General features: G+C 44.2%; 2 protein-coding genes across 12 annotated transcripts; one reads left to right on the top strand and one right to left on the bottom strand.

The window, feature by feature from the left end:
* Window positions 1-91: 91 nt before the first annotated feature.
* On the top strand, window positions 92-8,046 carry tmem120b (transmembrane protein 120B). Of its 7 annotated transcripts, XM_061801734.1 has the most exons (14): window positions 92-229; window positions 1,925-2,043; window positions 2,253-2,369; window positions 2,952-3,011; window positions 3,101-3,196; window positions 3,933-4,022; window positions 4,087-4,152; window positions 4,688-4,749; window positions 5,635-5,727; window positions 5,795-5,877; window positions 6,014-6,082; window positions 6,466-6,505; window positions 6,727-6,815; window positions 6,927-8,046. In XM_061801734.1, exons 1-14 carry the CDS (start codon window positions 167-169, stop codon window positions 6,966-6,968), a joined length of 1,089 nt encoding a protein of 362 aa, XP_061657718.1. In that variant the 5' UTR covers window positions 92-166; the 3' UTR covers window positions 6,969-8,046. The 7 variants fall into 7 exon arrangements, with proteins under 7 accessions (XP_061657718.1, XP_061657717.1, XP_061657716.1 ...); XM_061801733.1 differs by lacking the exon at window positions 6,466-6,505 and having other exon boundaries at window positions 5,813-5,877; XM_061801732.1 differs by lacking the exon at window positions 6,466-6,505.
* On the bottom strand, window positions 7,431-19,559 carry rhof (ras homolog family member F). 5 transcript variants are annotated; one of them, XM_061801739.1, is made up of 8 exons: window positions 19,420-19,559; window positions 18,477-18,795; window positions 18,296-18,378; window positions 15,562-15,700; window positions 15,380-15,467; window positions 13,304-13,413; window positions 10,077-10,227; window positions 7,431-9,261 (listed from the first exon to the last, which is right to left on the bottom strand). In XM_061801739.1, exons 2-8 carry the CDS (start codon window positions 18,591-18,593, stop codon window positions 9,041-9,043), a joined length of 909 nt encoding a protein of 302 aa, XP_061657723.1. In that variant the 5' UTR covers window positions 18,594-18,795; window positions 19,420-19,559; the 3' UTR covers window positions 7,431-9,040. The 5 variants fall into 5 exon arrangements, with proteins under 5 accessions (XP_061657723.1, XP_061657726.1, XP_061657725.1 ...); XM_061801742.1 differs by having other exon boundaries at window positions 10,093-10,227; XM_061801741.1 differs by lacking the exon at window positions 19,420-19,559 and adding an exon at window positions 18,940-19,017.
* Between the last annotated feature and the right edge of the window lie 2,474 nt (window positions 19,560-22,033).

The following is a 22,033-nucleotide window of genomic DNA, read 5'->3' as shown; positions in this document are numbered from 1 at the left end:
AACGTTTTGAGTTCCTCGTGGAAAGAGCGTGTGCGCATGCGCAGTGCGGCCCAATGAGCGCGCGTCTGAGTGGACATCCGATGTGGAGCTTTTCTCTTTTTTTTATTTGATTTTTTTTTTTTTTTTAATTTTTTGCTCCTCATCCTCTTTCCTGCGCACCGGCAACATGTCCATAGCCAAGTTCCAAGCGGAGTGGGAGGAAATTGACGAGGAATATCAACAATTGCAGGTGACTTTTTTTTCATTGAGTGAATTTGATGTTTTTGTTTTTTTTTTTTGTGGCGACGACGTGCGCCGGATGACACTGACAGCTCCGACCGGACCGCAGCTCGGGCTGCTTGCGGACTGAGCCGGTGCTCTCCATTCATTCCCGTTGAAAGCAACTTTTGAGCAAGTTCGAACGGGGGGAATTGGTTTCAATCATGACCGGATGTTTCTCTACCGAACCGAACCGGCGGTCTGTCGTGTATACCCCGCTAAATCAGCCCCACGCTAATCCAACCACAAGATACAACATGTGGGTTTTTTTTTTTTAGGTTTTTATTGTTCGTTCTAAAGGTAACCCTACGCGAATTGTTTCAAGTTTATTTTTTTATTATTACCATTGCGAGCGTTTCGCTTTTTCCTATCCGAGCGGGAATTGTTCGACCGTCCGTGAACGCATCATTAGCTAGCAGGTTAGCTTGCTAATTGGCGGCACCTTGCATGCTAACAAGAAGCAAACAATGTCAACTGTCGGCCTCTCCAAACATTTAGGAATAATTTCCACGCGCGTCTTGCTTCAAAGTGGTTTTGGGGGAGGTTGCAAGCACGTCAACTTTCTTAAATGGCTTCAGCCGGCGCTGTGCGGTAGTGGTTAGCACGTCTGCCTCACAGCGGAGAGGTTGTTGAGGTTCGAATCTGTCGCGTGTTCTTTGCACGTTGCCCTCGTGCTCGCGTGGGTTTTCCTCCGGTTCCTGCCAACTTCCAAAAAGGTGATTTATTGAAGATCAAAATATCTTGATAACCGATTCATTATAGAGAGAGCACGATTAACTTAAAATTGCCAACGTCCTCTGATTTCATCTTGTCAACAGTAAATATTGTCAAATTTCTGTCGTCGTCCCTGAAATGAGACCAATCATCCGTGTTTGATTAAAATTGGACATTTGCAAACATCTGCTCTTAATTTGGAAAACTGATCACGTTTTTTTCCAGTTTATTTCTGACTGTTATGGAGCAAATCAGTAACTGAATTATAATCATCCGTACATCCATTTTCTTTGCCGCTTATCCTCGCGGGGATTGCCGGAGCCTATCCCAGCTGCCATCGGGCAGGAGGTGGGGCGGGGTACACCCTGAACTGGTCGCTAGCCAATCGCAGGGCACATGGAGACAAACAACCGCGCTCAAAATCACACCTAGGGGCAATTTAGAGGGTCCAATTAATGTTGCATGTTTTTGGGAGGCGGGAGGAAACCGGAGTGCCCACCCGGAGAAAAGCCACGCAGGCACGGGGAGAACATGCAAATTCCACACAGGCGGGGCCGGGATCGAACCCGGGACCTCAGAACTGTGAGGCCAATGCTTTACCAGCTGAGTCACCGTGCACACGTTTGCTTTTAATTTGGAAAACTGATCACACTTTTTCCTGATTGTCTAATTGTGATGGAAAAAAATCAGCAACTAAATTAGAATCAATATATGGGGGGGGGGAAAAGGTTTATTGTAATCCAAAATTCTTTGCAGGCGTATGAATGATGTGTCGGTGACAAGTAGTTGAACCTGAAGCAGCCTCAGAAGAAGTACAAGTGTGCGAGGTTGTTTGTCGACACGTTCCCTGCGATTGGACGGCGACCGGTCCAGGGCGGATGTGCTCGGAGCGCCGCCGCGGGCGGAAGTCGTGTGCTTTCTGACACTTGTTGCGCTTTGTGTACAACGGCAGGAAACGCACAAAGTGTACAAGCAAAAACTGGACGAGCTGACCAATCTTCAGGCGACGTGCAGCGGCGCCATCGGAAAGCAAAGGAAGCGCCTCAAAGAGCTGACGTGCGGCCTGAGCAAGTGAGGACGCCCGCTCAAACTTCAGACGGGCGTCCGTTCGCGGACGTCGTCGCCGCTTTTGACGATCGATTAATTGACAACAATCGATCCGATTTTTTTTTTGGGGGGGGTATTCAATCTGATTAATCAACCCAAAAAGAAGACATTTCTCAATTATTATTAAAACAAACGTAATCCCTTGTGACCATTTTGTGCGTGTTTTGTTCCAGGTGCGCACGAGAGTGCGATGAAAAACATTTGCAAGTGGTGGCGGACATCCAAAGTCAAATCAAAGAGAAGGAGAACGTCTTCTTCGACATGGAAGCGTACTTGCCAAAGAAAAACGGGTCAGCGCCCGCCCGACGTTTTCGAACCTTCGACCACGTACGCGTTTCCTAGCGATGTGACAGCGTCGGGCAACGCGCTACTGTTCGTACTTGTGAGCGAGGGTCCCGCGTAATTTGTAAACTCTCATTAAAAAAAAAAAAGAATCCAGGTCCACGTACGGTCCGGTGGCGCCTTGAGATACTAGTTTCATTTGTTCTGCGACTACTTTCATAATTCAAAGCGTTCTTATCCCAAATAGTTTTCATTTCCCTGTTAGGACAAATGCAAATGCCAGGAAAAAAAAAATTCCAACCCAACCCCCCCAAAAAACAGAAATTTGTCATTTTTTTTTACTGCAAACATAGCACTCAGTTGTTGTATTTTATAAAAACATGCGGTGTGCACGTATTGGCCAGCGGGGGGCGGTATAACGCAGTCCGGCAGACACAAATGGAGAAGACTTTCACAACTACTAAGTGTACGTACGTAGTCGTGTGGAAGAGGATAAAGAAAGTACGCCTCAAGCGTTTGTTTGAATAAGTGTTGCGCAACTATTTGTGCTATTGTAAGTCGCAATGTTTTTTTTTTTTGTCGTCTGTCAGATTGTACCTGAACTTGGTCCTGGGCAACGTGAACGTGACGCTCCTCAGCAACCAGGCAAAGTAGGAACCTCATCGTCGTCCGCGTCGGCGTGGCGAGCGCCTCGTGGTCAGCGCCCGTTTGTCTTTTCCCTGCACCCCCGCCCCCGTAGGTTCGCCTACAAGGACGAGTACGAGAAGTTCAAGCTTTACATGACCATCATCCTCATGTTGGGGGCCATCTCGTGTCTGCTGGTCCTCAACTATCGGTGGGTCGGCGCAAACAAACACCGAGCGGTTCTGGAAATGTCCGGCGACGACGACGCGGTTTTGGGGTGGGGGGGGCGTTACGCGGGCCTCGTTCTGGACGCCGAGCACAGCCGATGCGTCGCAACCGAGCCGACGGCCCAACCAACACCACCAAATTCAGATGCTGACAGTACCGTAATTTCCGGTCTGTAGGCCGCCACTTTTTTCACATGCTTTCAACCCTGCCGTTTATGCGGTGATGCGGCTAATTTGTGTGTGTGTGTGTGTTTTTTTTCTTGTAATGGCCACAAGGGGGCACTCCACCGGAAAAGATAGGAGCGAGATCGGTGGAATGTATGTGCCGAGAAAGTGACTTTTACCATTCCGGCCTTGTTAGCGCTGCGCTAGCGTGTTAGTGCCGTGTCTCTGTGATTTTTACCAGTATGTTTTTTTTTTTTTTAACTGTTAGCGCAGCGGCGCTAGCATCAGCATTAAACTTGGTCTTTCCTTTAGAAATGTGCTGGGTGAGTACAGCGCAGCGAGTTGCAGTACGTCAGCAATCTTTGCGGTACTTCGAACATACTGAACGTATTTTGGAGCGGAACTTAGAGGTTCTGTAAAGGTCCATCCAAACACAGAAACACTGAGGCGGGTTTTTGGGCTGCAGCTGGACACAATTTTCAGTCCGTTAAATCCAAATATGAACGGTACTTTTCCATCATATTGAATCCAAATATTTTTTTTTTTTCCCCCCAGCGTCACCGATGAAATCTTCAACTTTTTGCTGGTGTGGTACTACTGCACGTTGACCATCAGGGAAAGTATCCTGATGAGCAACGGCTCCAGGTCGGTTCGGCGCCACGGCCGCGGAACTTCCTGCCGCGTGCGACTTTCTGTTTTTGTGTTCCAGGATCAAAGGCTGGTGGGTTTCCCACCATTACGTGTCGACTTTTCTGTCGGGCGTCATGCTCACCTGGTGAGTTCGTCTGCCAAAAAAGGCCAAAAACCTCCAAACTTTTCACAATTCATTTTTTGCCGCTAAATTGCTTGATGCGCGTTCAAAGATGAGTGGTTTTTTTTTTTTTTTTTTTTTTTTTTTTGGCCTTTCCTTTGACAAATCCTCCTTCCGGTACGCAGATGCGCTTTTTTTTTTTTTTTTTTTTTTTTTTTGTATTCATCACTCCTGAACTGCTTCTTTGTTCACTGTGCCTGAATTATTTGTTAAAAATGATTAAAAAAAAAAAAAAGATTTAGCGCCACCATCTGGCACACCTCCGGTCACGTTTAACGTCGTTGCAATGTCGCACAATCGGAGCCGAGCGTTCGATGAGAGTCACGAAATGCCGAAAGATGAAAGACGAACTCATTCGGAGCGGCTCGGCTTCACCCGAACCGGATCGGAACCGGATCGGCTCGCCCCGTCGGGGCTATTTTGGACTCGACTCAGGACCTGGACTGTCATTCTGATGAAGTCCAGCATACTAAAAAAAAAAATTGATATTTTCCGACAGGCCCGAGGGGCCCACGTACCAGAGGTTCCGAAGTCAGTTCTTGGCGTTCTCCATCTACCAGAGTAAGTGTCACTCTTTTTTTAAGAATAATTTTTATGCATCAATGATTCAAATCCAAATGATGGGATTGCGCACGCTGTCGTCTTTTTTGTTGCTGTCGTGTACAACAGTGAAGCCCGTTTGGTGCTGCCTTCATTTACGAGTGGCCCAACGTACGGGCCGCAATTCTTAATCCGTGCGGTGCCATTTTTCTTTTTTCAAAATAAGTTGTGGGGGGGCGGGGGGGGGGACGGAATTCCTGAAATTGGGAGTCATTTCAATAGGGGGGAAAATAAAGTATACAAAATATGTTTTGAGATATGAGTTTAGTTTAATCCGTGACCGTGCTAATATTTTCCTTCCCCATTCAAATAAATAAACATTCATTCCGGCGTCTGAAAAATCACTACAAGCACGGTGCCTCGGCTGGAAAGCGTTGGCCTCACAGTTCTGAGGACCCGGGTTCGAGTTTGCATGTTCTCCTCGTGCCCGTGTGGCTTTTCTCCGGTTTCCTCCCTCATCCCCAAAAGGTGCAACGTTAATTGGACACTCGAAATTGCCGCGAGGTGTGATTGCAAGTGCGACTGTTTGTCTCCATGTGCCCGGCGACCGGTTCAGGGTGTAGGACGCCTCCTGCCCGTTGACAGCTGGGGTAGGCTCCAGCACTCCCTTGTGAGGATAGGCAGCTGAGAAAATGGATAGATGAATGGACCACAATATTTGTTTTCTCCAGTTCGATGGACATTGGGGCGCTCCTTCCGGTGTGCCGGGGGCAGTAGAGGGCAGGGGCACAAAGACCTTTTTGTCGTCAAGGGGGTCGGTCGGGTTCATGATGTTGCCGGGGGGGTGTCAGACTCCATCGGGTTGGGTTTGGCGCCGCGACTCGCTGCACGGTTGCCACCCTGCAGGTTTCGTGCAGTTCCTCCAGTACTACTACCAAAGCGGCTGCTTGTACAGGCTGCGGGCACTCGGGGAGAGGAATCAGCTGGACCTCACAGTGGGTGAGTACATCAAAATGGCGGCGGGGGGGGGGCACATCATAGCAGCCACTGCAAAAAGACCCTCAAGATTGTTTTGTGTCCGTAGAGGGATTTCAGTCGTGGATGTGGAGAGGCCTCACCTTCCTTTTGCCTTTTCTCTTTTTTGGCCACGTGAGTCGCTGACACGTTTTTTTTTTTTTTTTTATCTTTTCTTTATTTGTTTCATTGAAATTTTTCTAACCACAATCCTGCAATTTTGACCTTGAGCCAGCCGCCTTTTTATTTTATTTTTTTTTTTCCCCCCCAGTTTTGGCAGCTGTACAATTCGGTGAGCCTGTTCCGCTTGGCCCGACGCGACGACTGCAAGGAGTGGCAGGTCAGGATCGACTTCTTGTCGCTGCTTCCTTGCGAGTTTTTCCCGTGTCGGGAATTTCACTGCTGCAGAACAAAATGGCCGACAGGCGCTTCTGTTCCTTGACAATTTTCTGTCAGTCAATGGAAAGTCATCCCCCCCCCCCCCCCCCCCCCAAAAAAAAAAATGGCATAAATGAATCTTCAGAATAAGACCGGTTGAAACCAGATTAGCGCACTTCCTGTTCAATTTCGGACAGAAATTCCTGTCCCGATTATTTATGTATTATTTTTTTTTTTGGGGGGGGGGGGGTAACTTTCCACGGGACACAATGGCCGCCTTCCATTTGGAGTCCCGAGACGGCGACTGCGCCCGATCCCGACATTTTGTCGCGTTTTGTCTTTCAGGTTTTTATGCTGGCCCTGACGTTCCTGGTCCTGTTCCTGGGTAACTTCCTGACCACGTTAAAAGTGGTCCACCAGAAGGTCCACAACAAGCAGGAGACTGTGAAAAAAAGCCACTGAGACGCACTTGCAATTTTTTTGGGGGGTTTTTTTTTTTTTTTTTTTTTTGGACACATTTCTGGACCCCCTACCCCCCCCCCCCCCCCCCCCCCGCGGGTGTCCGTGGAATATTTTTTTTTTCCTCACTCACTCTCTCTCTCTCAGGTGTTGACGCCTGCTCCCGACGCTGCGAGGGTTCGAATCCGCGCCGCTGCCGCAGGCCGTCACCGACGTCCACTTTGCTGCTCCATCCTGTACATAACCCCCCCCCCCCCCCCCCCAACTGACAATTTTGCGTGCGCTAATGGAAGCTTATGCAAGGACTTTTTTTTTTTCTTCTTTTCTCTCCTCGGGACCGCCTGAAGTTTTTCTCGTCCGCTCTCGGTGGTTCTGCCCCCTCGCGGTAGCGTCCGCCGGGACGTCTCCATCTACTTGGCGAGATCTCTTCCTCGGGAAAACGGTGTGACAAACTCACCGATTTGCTGATTATTATTTTCAGGAACGGCAGGGCTGTCGTTTGAGTTTCTTCCGTTCCGTCACCATTTTTTTGGTAACTCGGATCAACTTTCTCCGTTCGGAAGGAATCGAAATGCTCTTCTTCTCTTCCGGCCTTCCCAACAAAGACTCCAAATTAATTTTTCATCCCCGCCGTATTGAACTGAACCAGCTGCTTTTCCTTCATTGATGAATCTTTTCTTTTTTGGGAATTTTCTTTTCATGTACGGCACTTTGGAAGTTCTTTGAATGGCCTTTGCCCGGCGTCCTAATCTTAAAAAACTCCTTCCGCTCCAGTCTAGTACATACATATCATAGAATTATTAGACGTCCAGTACTTCTTCTCCTTCAAGTCAGTTACACGCACACGTCACTTGTGTTTTTCAACTTAAATTCGTCTGCTGCTTCTTCTCGACACTCACTGCGTCTCGTCTGACCGACAATTTGAATAAATAAAATTGGACAAATTATCTGAACAGATCAAAGTGGAAATGCGAGTAGAAGACACCACAAATTGGTGGGCGGATGTTGTGAAATGTACTGCCGCCCCCTAGTGGCTGAAGTCCAAAATGGACCGAGCGAGGGCTCGCTGTGCGGGAGTGAGTTGAGGAGCTCCGCTCACTCCAAAGTAGTGCTTTGCGACCACCCGGTAGCATTTATAGGCAAATGTCAACTTTTGGCGTGCGTTCACTGTACTGTGATCCAAACGTTCTGAAATGTCCAACTCGAAATCGGCGCCGCATACGTCAACTTCGCAACTTTTACGTTGTTAGCACGTTAGATGAATCGACTTTCATGTGTTTTAGTTCTTCAAGGTTTCTTTCACCACGTGAATGTCTGCGTTATGAGGTCATGTTGCACAAATATAAATGTACATGTTTTTTTTCTTCCATCAGTACTGTAAACATTGTCACGTAGAACGAGGAACGGATGGGAACAGTTTTCTTAATAGCAATTGAATATTTCTATCAATTAAAGTCAGTTCAAGGATCCACGTGTTTTTATTGAGATGAATGTCGCGAACGTGGCTTCATTTTCCTCACTTTTCTTGATAACTGTGGGATAAAAAAAAACAGACTATGTATACATAATTTAAAAAATGTAAACACGATAGAAGTTAGGAAGCAGTGGAAGTAGATCAGGCTCTCAGTTTGAGGTTCTGCGTTCGAATGTGGGCCCCCGTGAGCGGCGCTGGCGTTGTTTTGTCACACTAGGGGGCGCTGTTGCAGGTCCACCCTGCGACGTTGACCTTCCGACTTACGAATTTGTAAACGGGTAAGTAGCAAACTTCATAAGTTCAATGGATTGATTTTGACTTTGAAATATTCTTCATCAGTTTACCTGAAACTGTATTTTAGTTGACTGTAAAATGATTGATACCCAGGCTGAGTTCAATCAATTGCTATTTGTATACAGCAGCTCAAAATGGCATAAAGAACCTACTCAGTACTTTTTTCATTTTTGATTTTCATAGTTATCAGAATGGTGAGAAAGATTCCATATCATAAAAAAGTTAAATATATATATATATATAAAACTTTTGACTAAGCTCCTACATAATTTCCGATTTGGCTCTGTGGCCTTTTTTTTTTTTAAATTATTATTATTTTGTAAAATGTCATTCACAGTCCAAAAGTTGAACTCAGTGTGGTTCTGAATCTTTCTGGCCGTGTGGACATAATTGGTCCGACTCCACGTTCATTTACACACACACAGACACAAAAACAATAGAAAATGGATATAATTTACACTTTTTTTTTTTCAACCTGATGTAAAAAAAGAAAAATAAAGACGCCATAAAATTCAGGATATCTGAGTTTAGCTAAAAAAAAAAAAAAGTCCAAAATGTTTTTGTTTCTAAGATGTTGCTTTCCAGATAGTGGAATTGAATGGCCACTTGTTTACTTTTGGTTCTTCTTGTTGTCACAAAAAGCCCATTTGGACTGGCGGCTTGAAAAGTTTCTCGTTCGTGTGTCGACGTCAGTCAGATATCGCAACCGTTTTTTGCCATATCTGACTCAACGGAAGCGCTGGCGGGCGTCACACAATGGCGCAATGTCGCTTCTTCTTGTAATGTTTTCGCTTGCGACGGAAGGCCAAAGCCGTCTTGGCCGCCTCGCTGAAGACGTCGTCCACGTTCTCCTGGAACTTGGCCGAACATTCCAGGTAGAGCTCGGCGTTGGTCCTCTGCTGGGCGGCCACGCCCTGCGCCATCGAGCAAACGGGGCCGGGAGTTAGTGGCGGCGCTTTTTTTTTTGTTTGTTTTTAAATCAATTATCACTCAATTATAATTAGCAAATAGTTTCATTACAAAAAAAAAAATCCCTACATTGTTTAATGTATCTAAAATTTGTTTTACTTAGATTTTAGCTATAGTATTTTACATTTTTTTTAAATACATTAACATGAAAAATTTATTTTAAAAAAATAATTCAGAAATGCTTCTCATTGTTTCTCATTTTTGACTGGTTACACTGAAATCAATGAAACTATTAGATACATGAAAAAGTACATGTAAATTAATAAATTTTCTCAAATGGAAATAGCTGATAGTGAAACCCATTTTATATTTCATCATTTACAAAAAAAATTGCTTAATGGGATTAATCAATCAAATGAATGAATTGTTCATTTTGATAATGTCACTCATTTTGTACGTTATTTCGAATGACTACTCGTAGTTGGGCAATAATTTCATAAATCAATAGAGAAATGTTATTTGTATGTGGCAAATTGGTTCATTTTATTTACCCTAAATCTATTTTCCATAATGGAATGAGCTAAATACATTATAAAACGGCAAATAAATAAATAAGGGGAAACCTGTGGCAAAATTAATGCAACAAATGTTGCAGGACTGTTGATGATATACAAAATGTGATTTTGTTACCGTTGTAATTATTATGTTGTGATATGTGTTGTTAGTCTCCCGCAAGGCCAATCGGTGACGTACAGACTCAGTGTGCCGGATTTTAGAATGAAGCAACCCATCGAGTCCAGACGTGCAAAAGTCAACACACCCTCGCCCCCTCTCACTTGTGTGTAAGTGACGGGAGCCTGGTTGAGAGTCTTCAGCTTCCTGGTGCACTCTTTGTCCTTCCTCAGGTCCGTCTTGCAGCCAATCAGGATGACCGGCACGTCCGGACAGAAGTGCTTCACCTCCGGGTGCCACTGGGTACGATGAAAAAGTCACAAAAACATACCAAACATTGAGGGGCGGAGACCTGCTCACAACTCCTTCCGCACAACAAAACTTATTAAAACGCACTTTTTGTACATGTATTTGGGCACCAAATTGCAAGTGTAAATGTGTTGCTCCGTCTGCAATGGAGGCCTCAAATTGACATAACATTGATGGTGATTTCTGTTAGCCTGTCTATGGCGTTTCGTATCATATGTTTGCATGATGCTAATGGACTTTTGTTATGACAGTGGAGCCCTCCCTATTTGCACATCAGCAATTGCAATTCAGTGTTTTGTTTTTTTGTTTTTTTTCCCTTCACTGAGCCCCCAAATTATTTGTGAAAAAAAAAAAAAACAATCGGGGGGGGGGGGGGAATCATGGCAATTATAAGGATGCGTCAAGAATTTACAAATGTTGCTTTCCTCAAAAGTAGGAGAACCTGCACAATCTCAACTGATGTATTTTGTGCTCTGAATCCCTCTAGAGGGCAGTAACGCCTCAGTTGTGGACCCGCCTACCAGGTTGTATGGGAACCCAAACGAAGTACCCGCTGATGTGGATGGCTCATTGGCCACCAAAACCGAAGTCGCCATCCGCCATCTTGATCCTCCCAAAACAAGCGTGCCGACCAGTTTCGTGGCTCTGAGAGAACATTCAACTGGTAAGTTAGAAAGATTTACTTTGACACTGTCAAAGTTTGTTTGGAAAGTTTTTTGGTTTTTTTTTAAGCTTAATTCACTTGAACAAAGTTTTGTTTACGGTTGTTGTTCACGCTCTGCTTCACCTTTATAGGCTGATAGTTTTTCACAAAAAAAGTGATGTAAATAGTTTCCCAAACTCCATCAGTGGATAAACAAGAAAACATATTTTCTGTAAATTTTTTTATGAATTTGACGATACAGAACTCTGCAAATTGAATTTGATTTTCAAATGCGAGGAAATAGGACGTCGCAGGGACAACAACAGAATAATGCGTTGAGCATGTATTTTCCCTTTTGCAAGTCCGTATTTCCCAAAAGATATCCAACTGATTGACTTGAAATTTTGCTATGTTATGATGATAGTGCTTCACAGCGTATTTTGGGAAAAGTTAACATGTCACGGAAATGGGGCCCTAGCTAATATGCAAGGTTTCTTGCTAGTCACGGTGTTCTGTCTTTCCTTTGCACGTCGCCTTTTTTTTTTTGGCTTACCAAGTCGAATTAAAAATCCTTCAAGTTACCAGAACTGAAAAAATGTCAAGCTCACACGACCAGTTTTCATTTTACATGCCAAACTTTGAGGTAAAACCCCGCCATAATCCAATCTGTAAATAATGTCCTCCAGAGGTTTTGGGAGTACCAAGATGGCGGCCAACTGGCTTCAACCAATCGACACAGATATGTATGCGCTATCCAGTCTTTTTTTTTTTTTTTTTTTTTTTAATAAGCTCAGTGGAAGTACCGCTTAACTCTGTCCTTCCTGGTGCATATCCATCTCCGAAACAGTCAAGATCCTCCTAGTCGATGCTGAAGGTGGGCTGGAGGCATTGTAGGGCTTAAAGGCAAACTACGAATTGTTCTATTTGAGATCATGCAAGTTTATCAGCACAACAATCAAAGATGGGAAAACTCCGAGACTGCGTCAATGTTCATCGATTGATGCGCAGATGATTTTTTTTTTTTTTTAGCCTGTGGGTATTTGTCAGTACTGTACGTGACAAAAAGAAAACTATAGGTCACAAAAACAAACGAAAAATTGTAATTTTGCAGTAGTCCAAGAGTGACACACGAGGCGTCACTGTCCTCCAAAAACATAAAAGGGGCGGGGCTACGTGGTGGCCAGCAGAGGGCCCAAAGACACCCAAACGCAAACTCACGTGTCAAACTAATGGGCCGGGGGTCCAAATACGGCCCACCGCATCATTTTGCGTGGCCTGCACCGGCAAATCATCTGTCGACGTTATTGAGATATGACAAGTATATCATATGAGCAATTTTGGCAACTTTGTGACATAAAGTCTATAATATAATATGATAATACATACATACATGATTTTTTTTTTTAATTGGCTTCTCATTTCAAAACTAACTAGCCATCAATTTGTCGCGTAAGCAAACAAACGTGTATACAGGTTCACAGTTAGGATGTTTGTTACCACTTTTTCAGAGCGATACCGGTACAAATATTCACTCTTGAGTACTCATAATATTTACAATGAAAGATAACTGTGAACAAAGGCCTTTCTCTATTTCTGAAAGATTACTTGCCAATGTATCAAACCGCAGTGCAGCGCCGACTCCTGGCGAAGTGGACTTGTCGATGTCAATTTTTTTTGGGCTTCAGTGTCAGTGTCAGTGGCTGGTATCGGCAGCCTTCATGTGTACCCGATACCTTGAAATAAAGCCTGTATTGCCCCGTATTCTATCGGTATCGGCCCCGTATCCTATCGGTACTGGCCCATTCTTAGTTCACTGCCATAACGTCGGTCCGAGCTGAACCACGGGGAAAAAAATGAGGTGCACAAACCGGCTCCCCAGCGAAGCTACTGTATGCGATTGCTTTGAATATACACTGAACCAATTCCCTTTGTTTGATGTTTAGTTTGACAGTTGACTTCAAGTGGGATGGCAATAAACAGCTTGAGGCCTCTTTTATGAAGGAAGGTCAACCAACTAACCGCTACTTAGCCCTCCTGCCCGTCGTGAAATGTGAACTGAACTGAGTTGAGTTGCGTTCACTGCACTCCCGAAAAAAAAAATATGGACTGTATGGCAGCTCCTATCACGGAAGACGAATACGTGAGTAGGAAATCCACGACGATGTGGCCTTTCACTCGAAAACCTCAACATAAATTCCGGACCCAGATATGAAAGTCGTAGTGAGGTTAATATTTCACACAACAAGCAGAAATGGTTTCCCAATCTGGTTTTCAGCTCAAAGTCCACACCGAAAGTAACCGTCCGCGAGTTAATGATAACTACAGGAATGTGCGGCACTCCAGACCTGAAATTCCCGTTTCCAGAGTAAACGCAACCCCGCGCGTACTTTTTCAGTCGGAGCGCCGTCATTCCAATCTTTTACCTTTATGGTCACATTGTCAAAACTGGTGGGGTTGGTCACATCAAAGCAGAGCAGAATCAGATGAGCCTCCTGGTACGAAAGCGGCCGCAACCTGTCGTAGTCCTCCTGGCCTGCAACCAAAAATGTCGACAGCTGACTGACTGGAAGGCGCGACAGGCTGCGAACGCAGATAGGCGGCGGAGATGCGCGACAAAACCACATCCTGCCTCGGGCTTCCTGGTTCCAGTGATGTAAGGCTCTGCGCAACAATTTACAACAGATAGATAGCGCGGACATCGTCTTACGGTACCTTCGTCGCTCCCGTTCGCGCGCCCCAAAAAAAGTTCACGACAAGATAAATCGGTAGAAAGTGGACGGACGGAAAGATCGCAAATGGTTGGTTTCCGTTTCTGTCACGATGAATAATACAGCAGAAACTCCAAAACGGGAAAAGGTGGACTTCCTAGTTGGCGGGGAATCATATCAAAAGTTCCTTTTTGTTCAAGAGTCAAAACAGGTGCAAAAATGAATCCACAACTAATCAATTATCAAATGAAATCCACCAATTTGATAATTGATGGATTCATTCGAGACCATGTTTAACTTCAAAATCTCTTGAGTAAAAATATTCTTGCATTTCTGGAGCGATGATTTTTCCGCCACAATAACAATCAACATTTATGCCAAACCAATAACTGAATCGTAATTCATTTATGCTTGTGCAATCTGAAATAATGTTTTCGACAAAATGATGCAAATAAAAAAGAATTTTTGAAAATCCAAATCATCCCAAAACAATTAATGGACAGATGAAGCGGTTATCAAAATAATTGTTAGTTTCAGCCCTCACAGGCAGCATTTGAAGGAGCCTGGCCGCCCTTGTGAGGATAAGCGGCTCGTGACATCTTTTTATTTATCGCCAAACTGCTCATCCCCGCTCGGGCGGCGGGAATGCTGGAGCCGATCCCAGCAAACTTGGGGCAAAAGGTGGACGACACCCTGAACTGGTCGCCAGTCAGTCGCAGCGAACGTGACCTTACAAAAAGCCACAAGACGGGCACAGAGTGAAACATGCCAACATTTTTATGCTTCATAATCTTGATGGTTATCCCTTAAAGTTAAGGGAAACACAAAAGAAATATACGTGTATTTTATGTAAGAGACAAAATGACGTTGAAATCAGAAAGAGGGCGGGAATCGGACTTCTGAACCGGATTTTTCTGGGTTTAATAACGCTACGCAATACACGATTTTGAATTGTACTGCCGTAATAAATTGTTTCAAATATTGGCATTCATTGGATCACACCTGCAATGATATTTTTTCTCATTTTATATTTCTGTGCTAATCACAACAAGGGTGCGACCGTCACAAAATGGTCAAACCCTTTTGAGCCGCCCACCGAGCTCAAATCGCCACGAGACGCGTTGACATCACCGCGATGTCCGAACGCAATTTTCAACTGTGGAGTTCGAGATTGCCGAGCGCTTCTCTTCAAATGTCATCGACCCCCCGCCTCATACAAACCCTCCCCAAATGTGGGTGTGATCGCATCACAGTTCATGGAACTGATCGTATTTACGAACGTCTGCTTGCTGAATGCTAACATTTACAAGTAATGTGAAATGCCATAGATGGGCGAGTGGAAATACTATTATTTATCACTGTTATAAGCAAACAAATAAATGCAGGGAAACACACGTGGACTTACTTACAATTCTATTTTGCCAAAAAAACAACGAAAAAAGCCGTAGATGGGCTCATGAATACTGTCGCTGAATTCAAATATCCACGTTAACATGGAGGACTTTACGTCAAGGATAGCGACCACAAACGGTGGAGCAACACATAAAGACTAGTAGTATCAAAACGCATTTGTAGTGATTAGAATGTAAGGAATGAGGGGATTATTCCAAACTACGCTGAAAGTCATTCACTCATTCTTCGTGGGCTGTGAATTTTTAAAAGAACCTCTGCGTTCCAAAAAAGAATGTTTTAACAAAGCAAAAAATGTCCGGAAAGCGTTAAAAATCCACCATATATTGTCTAGATGCAAAGGACTGACCACGAGCTAGCTTTCTTTTTTTTTGGTCTCACCTGCTGTGTCGTACACGTTGAGCTTGACTTCTTTTCCTTTGAGGACCACAGAGGTGGTGAATTTTTCAAACACGGTCGGGGCATATTTCTGTCGAAAAAGGAGACCGATCGTGATTAGCATCAGGATCACGGCCGCCTCCGCGTCTGCCAGTACCTGAGCAAATTGAGAATTTGGTTCTTACCTCTGGGAAGTAATCTTTGGCGTACACCATGAGGAGAGAGGTTTTCCCGCAGCCTCCGTCCCCCACGACGACGATCTTGAGCTGCACGTCCGCCGGAGCGTTGCCGTTCCCGCCGCCGGCATCTTTATTTTGCGTCATCCTGCTCGTCAAACAAAAGTCGGGCAGCGAGCTGCTCCTTCAGTGAAGCTCGCGCACGGCAAAAGGAAACGTTGATTTGCATCCCAGCCTCATCTTTGAGCACTTGGGTGCGCTTAGCACTTCCCCTTCCCGTCCGTGAACTCGACTACGGATGACCCCCCTCACATTTGTACCGACGGCCCCCCGCCCCGGCCCGGCCCGGCCCGGCCCGCGCGCTGCGGCGACTTCCTTTATTGCGATGGGTGGGAACGCAACGTCAAGCACGGCCTCCGTTTGTCGGCCTTGTAGATGGCGGAACGAACGCTCTGCTTGATGCGTGTTTTGACACGCAGTGTGGAAGTGCCCCGAAGCTGGGAAAGGTTTGCTACGAACACAAGATCATGTCAGATTTTGGTTTCATTTCAGCTCTTTATATGAACATTGAATGATTTAAAAAATAAAAAAAAAAATAAAGTGTGTTTTTCTACAGTGGTGGCAAAGTTGTAGCCTGAGCTCGTTTCATCCGGCCTCACGTGCGATTTGAAAATACTCTTGAAGACATAAAAGTTCCAAAACATGTAATCATTATGCAATTAAAAAATTGTCTATTGTTTGGAGAAATTTGAGGAAGTGCCTGAAAATATATTTCCACACCTCATAGTGTGTAGCAGAGGTGGGCAGATTATGGCCGGTGGGCCACTTACGGCCCACTGTGTTCTTTCATCCGGTCCAAAAATATTAGCTTGCATTTTTCTTGTGGAAAATGTATTGTAAATTACATAAAAGTTAACTATTACATATTTGTATTACACAATTGGTCAAAGAAATTGATTTAGGTTCCCCTTCAGGGTTAAAAAATAAATGTCCATTTTTTTTATCATGTTTAAAGTACATTTTATTCATTTTTCTATTATTTTACCTTTTGCATCTTGTTTTCAATTTAGTATGTTCATCGCTTTGTTATTGTGGTTGATTTTTTTCTTCCCAATGCGCTCTATAAATTAAGGCAAGGTATACGTTTTAATACAATTTTGAAAATGAGCATGAATGCTTTATTATATTTGACAATTTTACATGCACATTTGTACTTTTTTCTCCCCCACCTCATCCATAAATGACCTGTTCCACTTTTAAAAATGACACAAATGTTTGTAAACGCCTGGTCTATATCCTATAATAAACAAGTTGTTTGTTTATTGGTTTAATCATTGCAGATTTGGGGCTCATAATGCCAAAACGGTGGAATGAAAAACAAATGGTTAATTTCAACGTCTTATAATGAGTTTTTGATTTGATATTTGACACTTTGACAGCAGCAAACTGACTTGCAGTGTGAGATAATGTGAAATTGTCAGTAGTGTGTGGCAAACCTCTGGCAGGAGAGAGATGGCATGAGAAGTTGAAGATAAACATGGATACTTTTTACTGTTATCTCCTTTTGACCGATAAGAAAGCAAAACCAACATTGAGCTGTCTGCCTCGAGACATTGTGAATTTATTGATACGTTCCTAGTCGCATAGTTTTTAAATATTAAGTCTTAAATGTCCAAGGCATTTAAATTACTGTCACAATTTCAACAAAAATATGCTTGCTGGTTTTTTTTTTTTTGTCTGTAAATTCTTAGTCATCCATGTTCGAGTAACACCAACTCGACTCTTACTAAATGTCTTGTACTTTATCTTGTTTTCGTTGAAAATGAACCTATGCAATTATTCTATTAAGTTTAACGAAATACGGTCCGGTGTGGCCCCTTCAAGATTCGATTTTTGATTTAGATGTGAAGAAGTGCTGCAAGGATTTTGTCAAGCTGTGCCTTTAAGGGAAGAGACCAGATGAGTCTATTTTGACGAGTTATTCTCATGTTCTTGGCATTCATTCTCAAGAACTGCAGTTTAAACTGTTTGCAATGATTACATTAAACAATACAGCCTAGAAAATACATTTTGGTCAGTATACATTTCAAACATGGAGCAGATTTGTTAAATTGAAACCAAAAGAACAGCTAATGTTCCCACTGCTAGTTTATTTAAAATACTCAAATACGTACAGGACATAATGTGAAACCAAATAAATAGTACATGCAATTATTTTAGAACTACTGAAAAAGGGGATTACCAATCTGAGTCTTCAAAAGAGAGTTCCTGATTAATTATTCAGAGAAGTACAAGGAAAAAGGTGCCAGATACACGTAAGAAACTGTCAAAAGGCTTTAAAAAAAAAAAAAAAAAGAGAGAAGAGGCCATAACCAGTTGGTGAGCCTGATTATTCAAATAAGAGCGCTCTATGGAAAATTACTCATCTCCGAAAAGGGAGTGGGGAGTTTCACGGTAACCTAAAGCAAGTGTTCCGTCGACATACAGATAACATCCACGGGTCTTTTTCGTCAAAGCGGTGAACAAAGCGCAGGCTTTGTTGGCCACGCAGGGAGCCAACTGCCCAAGTCGAGCGACTGGGGTAGGGCGGCAGCCCAGTCCGCGGTGGAACATTCCAGAATGTTGACTGGCGCAGCACTAATGTAACCAGCGTTTATTATTAGGTTTGTTCTCTCTCTTCAAGGCCTATGGACACACTCGTCTCTAAACGAAGCTCGTTCGTGTAAGAAAAGGTTCAACCTGCCTCCACACGCTTCTTCTTGACTGCGTGGGGTTCCATGGCGAGACAGGCTCGATGGAGGGGGAGGGGAAGAACGTTCCCGTGACCTGCATAATGGCGGAATGCCCAAAATAAACATGGCGAGCAGGACAAGCAGGCCCCTCTTCACACGCGCTCGTCAAGACACACAAACGCGATAGACTACCTTTGTGTCGTCTCCGATCTCCAGACGCGTCAAACGAGCACAAGTATTCTGTTTTTTTGTTTTTTTTTTTAAACTGGGATTTTTATGGCATCCGTCGACGTTATTTTCAATTTCCATCTCAGTCAAGCAGACAACAGCTGCAGACTTCCCATGACCTAATATGGCCAGGCGTTGCCAAGGCAACCCCCGCCACAGCTCTCGGATTACCGCCGCGCCTTCCGCTTCGGGAGAGTCGGAGAGACCTCGCCGTCGCCATCTTTTATTTCCATCTTTCGTCGATTCTTTTGGCCAAATTCACCTCGACGGTGTACGTCCGCGCCTGTTAAATGAAAGGGGGAGTTGAAAGAAAGAAAGAAAGAAACGCCAACGCCAAAACGCCCCGTTTTGAGTGTGGAAAGGTCTTGAATTTCCCCTCCCCCACCTCCTCCTCCTCCTCCTCCTCGAAGGGCTCTTCCTCACCCACCCAGTTTGAAGCACGACTGCGCTGCGGTCTGTTGTGTGTGTGCGGGCGCGCCCAGCGAGAAGCCATTTTGAGAGCGAGCACAGTCGACAAACTGCTCGACACTTTGAAACCTACACGCCACCTAAATGGCGATTGGACGTTGGGAAAAGCAGTGAAAAGTCCCAAGATTTCTCCCCATTAAGATTCCTTTTACGTTTGACAGGCGTGGATTACATATTTTGAATACCAGCTGTAAGTCTCCATTATTGACAAAATACTGTACAAAAGTATGATGTTACATAAATTGCTATGGAAAGCTGCTGATGACTCTCATTTGACGAGTGTTAAGTGTCCACATGTGAGAATGCCTCCATGTAGATTTAAGAAAAGAGAAAGAAAACAAAACAAGTCAAAAGTGTAAAAATGCAAAGCACATTTCCTTGCAGTTGGAATGTGCTGACATGTATTCCTAATGGTCGAGCATTTTAAGGTGACTCTTACCCTGTCTTGAAGGAGAGAGAGAGAGAGAGCGATGGTTTGCATTTTGCCCCAACAATTGATGGTCGGAGATGCTTTATTCGCAGCCTGGGAGACAATGGCAAGAAGCACTCATGATCTCTTTGGGCTTATTTTGACAGAGCCTCCGGTATCTTTTTGTGCTAACGGATCCCTTCCTTTCCAGGAGCCGTTCCCCCATCCCTTATTAATGACGTTGCCGGAGGAGCCGAAGATGGAGCTGAAATCGTTCCTCTTGCCCCCGCGTCATGTAGGCCCGTTCACTGCATCTGAGGTAAATATCTCCAGCCGTAGTAGTCCCTTCTCCTCTGGCTCTCGACCCTTTGACTGCAGGGGCTGTCGGGTCGCCCTGTTTGGGGGGGGGAGGATTCAGTGTGCCCTTGGAGCAAGGTCATTCGGTGGTTTCAAAAGGAAAACTGGGCGGCCGCCCGGAGATTTCTCCCCAAATCCATCCGTTTCTGTTGTGGGACAAAATGTTCAGAGCCATTAATCAAAGCAGTTGGGTGCTCAATTTAATGGGGACAACGTAGCCAACGTAGAAAGGCCATTAATGACAACAACACTTCTCATCATCTTAAAGACCAACATTTTGAAGAAATTACAGACAACTTTACTGAGTTCTAGGAGACAACACTTTAATCAACAATAACTTGCATGCCGTATTCACATTACAAACATTTGAGATGATGAGAAAATTGGACTTACTCAATGCTACTCATACAAGGCCTCTAACACATTCAGACCGTTAACTGTTTTTCCTTCCCCTCCCAAAGTTTATTTCAAACATTTATTTAAAAAAAAAAAAGAGCAAACTAGTATGATAATAGCTATGCCGTGTGGCCTGGCTTAAAACAAAGATGGATGATTCCAGGCAGAGGCAAAAAAAAAAAAAAAAAAAAAAAGGCTGAAAATGTTCACGGGGTAATTACATCCAGTACATTCTCTTCCTTCTTCTCAGTCCCTTTCAAAGGAAGCAAATCATAGGATCTTATCATAGTCCATGAGAGGTGAGGAAATCGAGTGTAAGATCCCTTTTGGAACAAAGGAAACCCATGTAGGCCATTAAGTCCCTGTGTTTTTTTTTTTTTTTGTTTTTGTTTTTTTTGCTTTTTTTGTTGTTGTTGTTTTTTTGTTCATAAAATGGCTGCCGAGAGAGAGCTTTCAGGCCCGCTCGCTCTGCTGTGTGTTGAAGGACTTCTTGTGCCTCCCTCTAATAGCAGACGGCTCCTCTTTCGCCTCTTTCTGCTGTGCGCCTATTGGCTGGCCGGGCTGCCTGGTGGTAACCAGCCAATTGCTCGAGCACTGGGGGAAGAACAAAAAACAAAACAGCAGGCAATGTCAAACAAAACACACTTACGCGCCCTAAAAAACAGAAAATCCTGATAAACGCAATCCAAACGTGGCATCACGTAACAAGCCGTTAATAACAACTTAGTACTCCCATTTGTCTGTGCTGCATTTAAGACACCAGCAACACAAAAGTGTTCTGTATCAAAAAGCAATTGGATAGTTGGTGGCTAATATATCTCGAAGATATACTGTAGATATTACAGATATATAAAGTCCACACCCCTATTCTATTGACAGGTTTTTATGTAGTAAAATCATTCGCTCATGAGGAATCATTTCAAAAATATTCTTCAGTGATCCGGCCGACAGTGGAACGAAAAAAAGAGGAAGTTTCGATCATGTGGTTGCGTATGTGTACACTCCCTCTTAAAAGTGGGGATGTGACGGTGTTCAGAATTAACCAATCACGTGCCAAGATGATGTTAAGTGGAAAGGAGTCAGCACACACCTGCCGCCATTTAAAGTGCCTCGGATCAATTTTGCCGTTCTTTCCCGACATCTTTGAAGTCACCTCATACAGTCGAAGCAATGAATCATCCGCACAGAGCTTCCGTCATTGTTCACAGGTGTCAATCTGGAGACGTTTGCAAAATAACTTCAAAGGCACGAAATATGCCACGGAACAGTGACGAGAGTCCTCAACGCTTGATCAAAATCTGGCACAACGGTGACATTACCCAGAATCGGACGTCCCTCCGAAACTGATAGAAGAAAATTTGTCCGGGAGGCCGTCAAGAGGCCGACGGCGACGCTGAGGGAATTGCTGGAGTTCCTGGTAGGTATTGGCTGCTCGATGCCAAATGAACGCCATCCGGCTCCAGCGGAGCGAAGCCTGCAGGCTGCATCATCGTGCCTCGGGGATATTTTTATTCGGACGGACCTGGGGCCTGAAAAACAAGGCGAAGGGAATTATGAACGGTTCCAAATACCAGTCAGTGTTAGCGCAATACATTCAGGCTTCTGTGAGAAAGCAAAAAAAGTCAGGAAAAGCTAAGTCGGCAAAGCTCGACTCTATGAATCGGATTCATCAAACGGCCCTTTAAATGGTGGCGTGGTGAGAGTGCTGACCCCCATTTAAAATGAGTTTAAAAGCAGTTATTTTTACTTCTTTCAAATGTATTTTCCCCCAATTGAATTCTACAGGAAATAGGTCACATTAATGGTAGAAAAAAAAAATGTAAATTTTCTTGATGTATTTTTTTCTTAGAATACAAAACCTGGCATTTGAACAGGGGTGTGTTGGCTTTTT

Source organism: Syngnathoides biaculeatus, chromosome 17 (genome assembly GCF_019802595.1).
Source record: "Syngnathoides biaculeatus isolate LvHL_M chromosome 17, ASM1980259v1, whole genome shotgun sequence".
Classification (NCBI taxonomy): Eukaryota; Metazoa; Chordata; class Actinopteri; order Syngnathiformes; family Syngnathidae; genus Syngnathoides; species Syngnathoides biaculeatus.
Note: the sequence above shows the minus strand (reverse complement) of the source record. Positions and strands in the feature narration are given on the sequence as shown.

Excerpts from the sequence above, each read along its gene's own strand:
- tmem120b (XM_061801732.1), top strand. The coding sequence starts at position 167 with ATGTCCATAGCCAAGTTCCAAGCGGAGTGGGAGGAAATTGACGAGGAA. Across the intron at positions 2,370-2,951 it reads TACTTGCCAAAGAAAAACGG|ATTGTACCTGAACTTGGTCC; the intron begins GTCAGCGCCCGC and ends GTCGTCTGTCAG. Across the intron at positions 4,023-4,086 it reads CTGATGAGCAACGGCTCCAG|GATCAAAGGCTGGTGGGTTT; the intron begins GTCGGTTCGGCG and ends TTTGTGTTCCAG.
- rhof (XM_061801739.1), bottom strand. The coding sequence starts at position 18,593 with ATGGAAATTGAAAATAACGTCGACGGATGCCATAAAAATCCCAGTTTA. Across the intron at positions 15,701-18,295 it reads TCAAGAAGAAGCGTGTGGAG|GATGACGCAAAATAAAGATG; the intron begins GCAGGTTGAACC and ends TTTGACGAGCAG. Across the intron at positions 15,468-15,561 it reads CCAAAGATTACTTCCCAGAG|AAATATGCCCCGACCGTGTT; the intron begins GTAAGAACCAAA and ends CTTTTTCGACAG.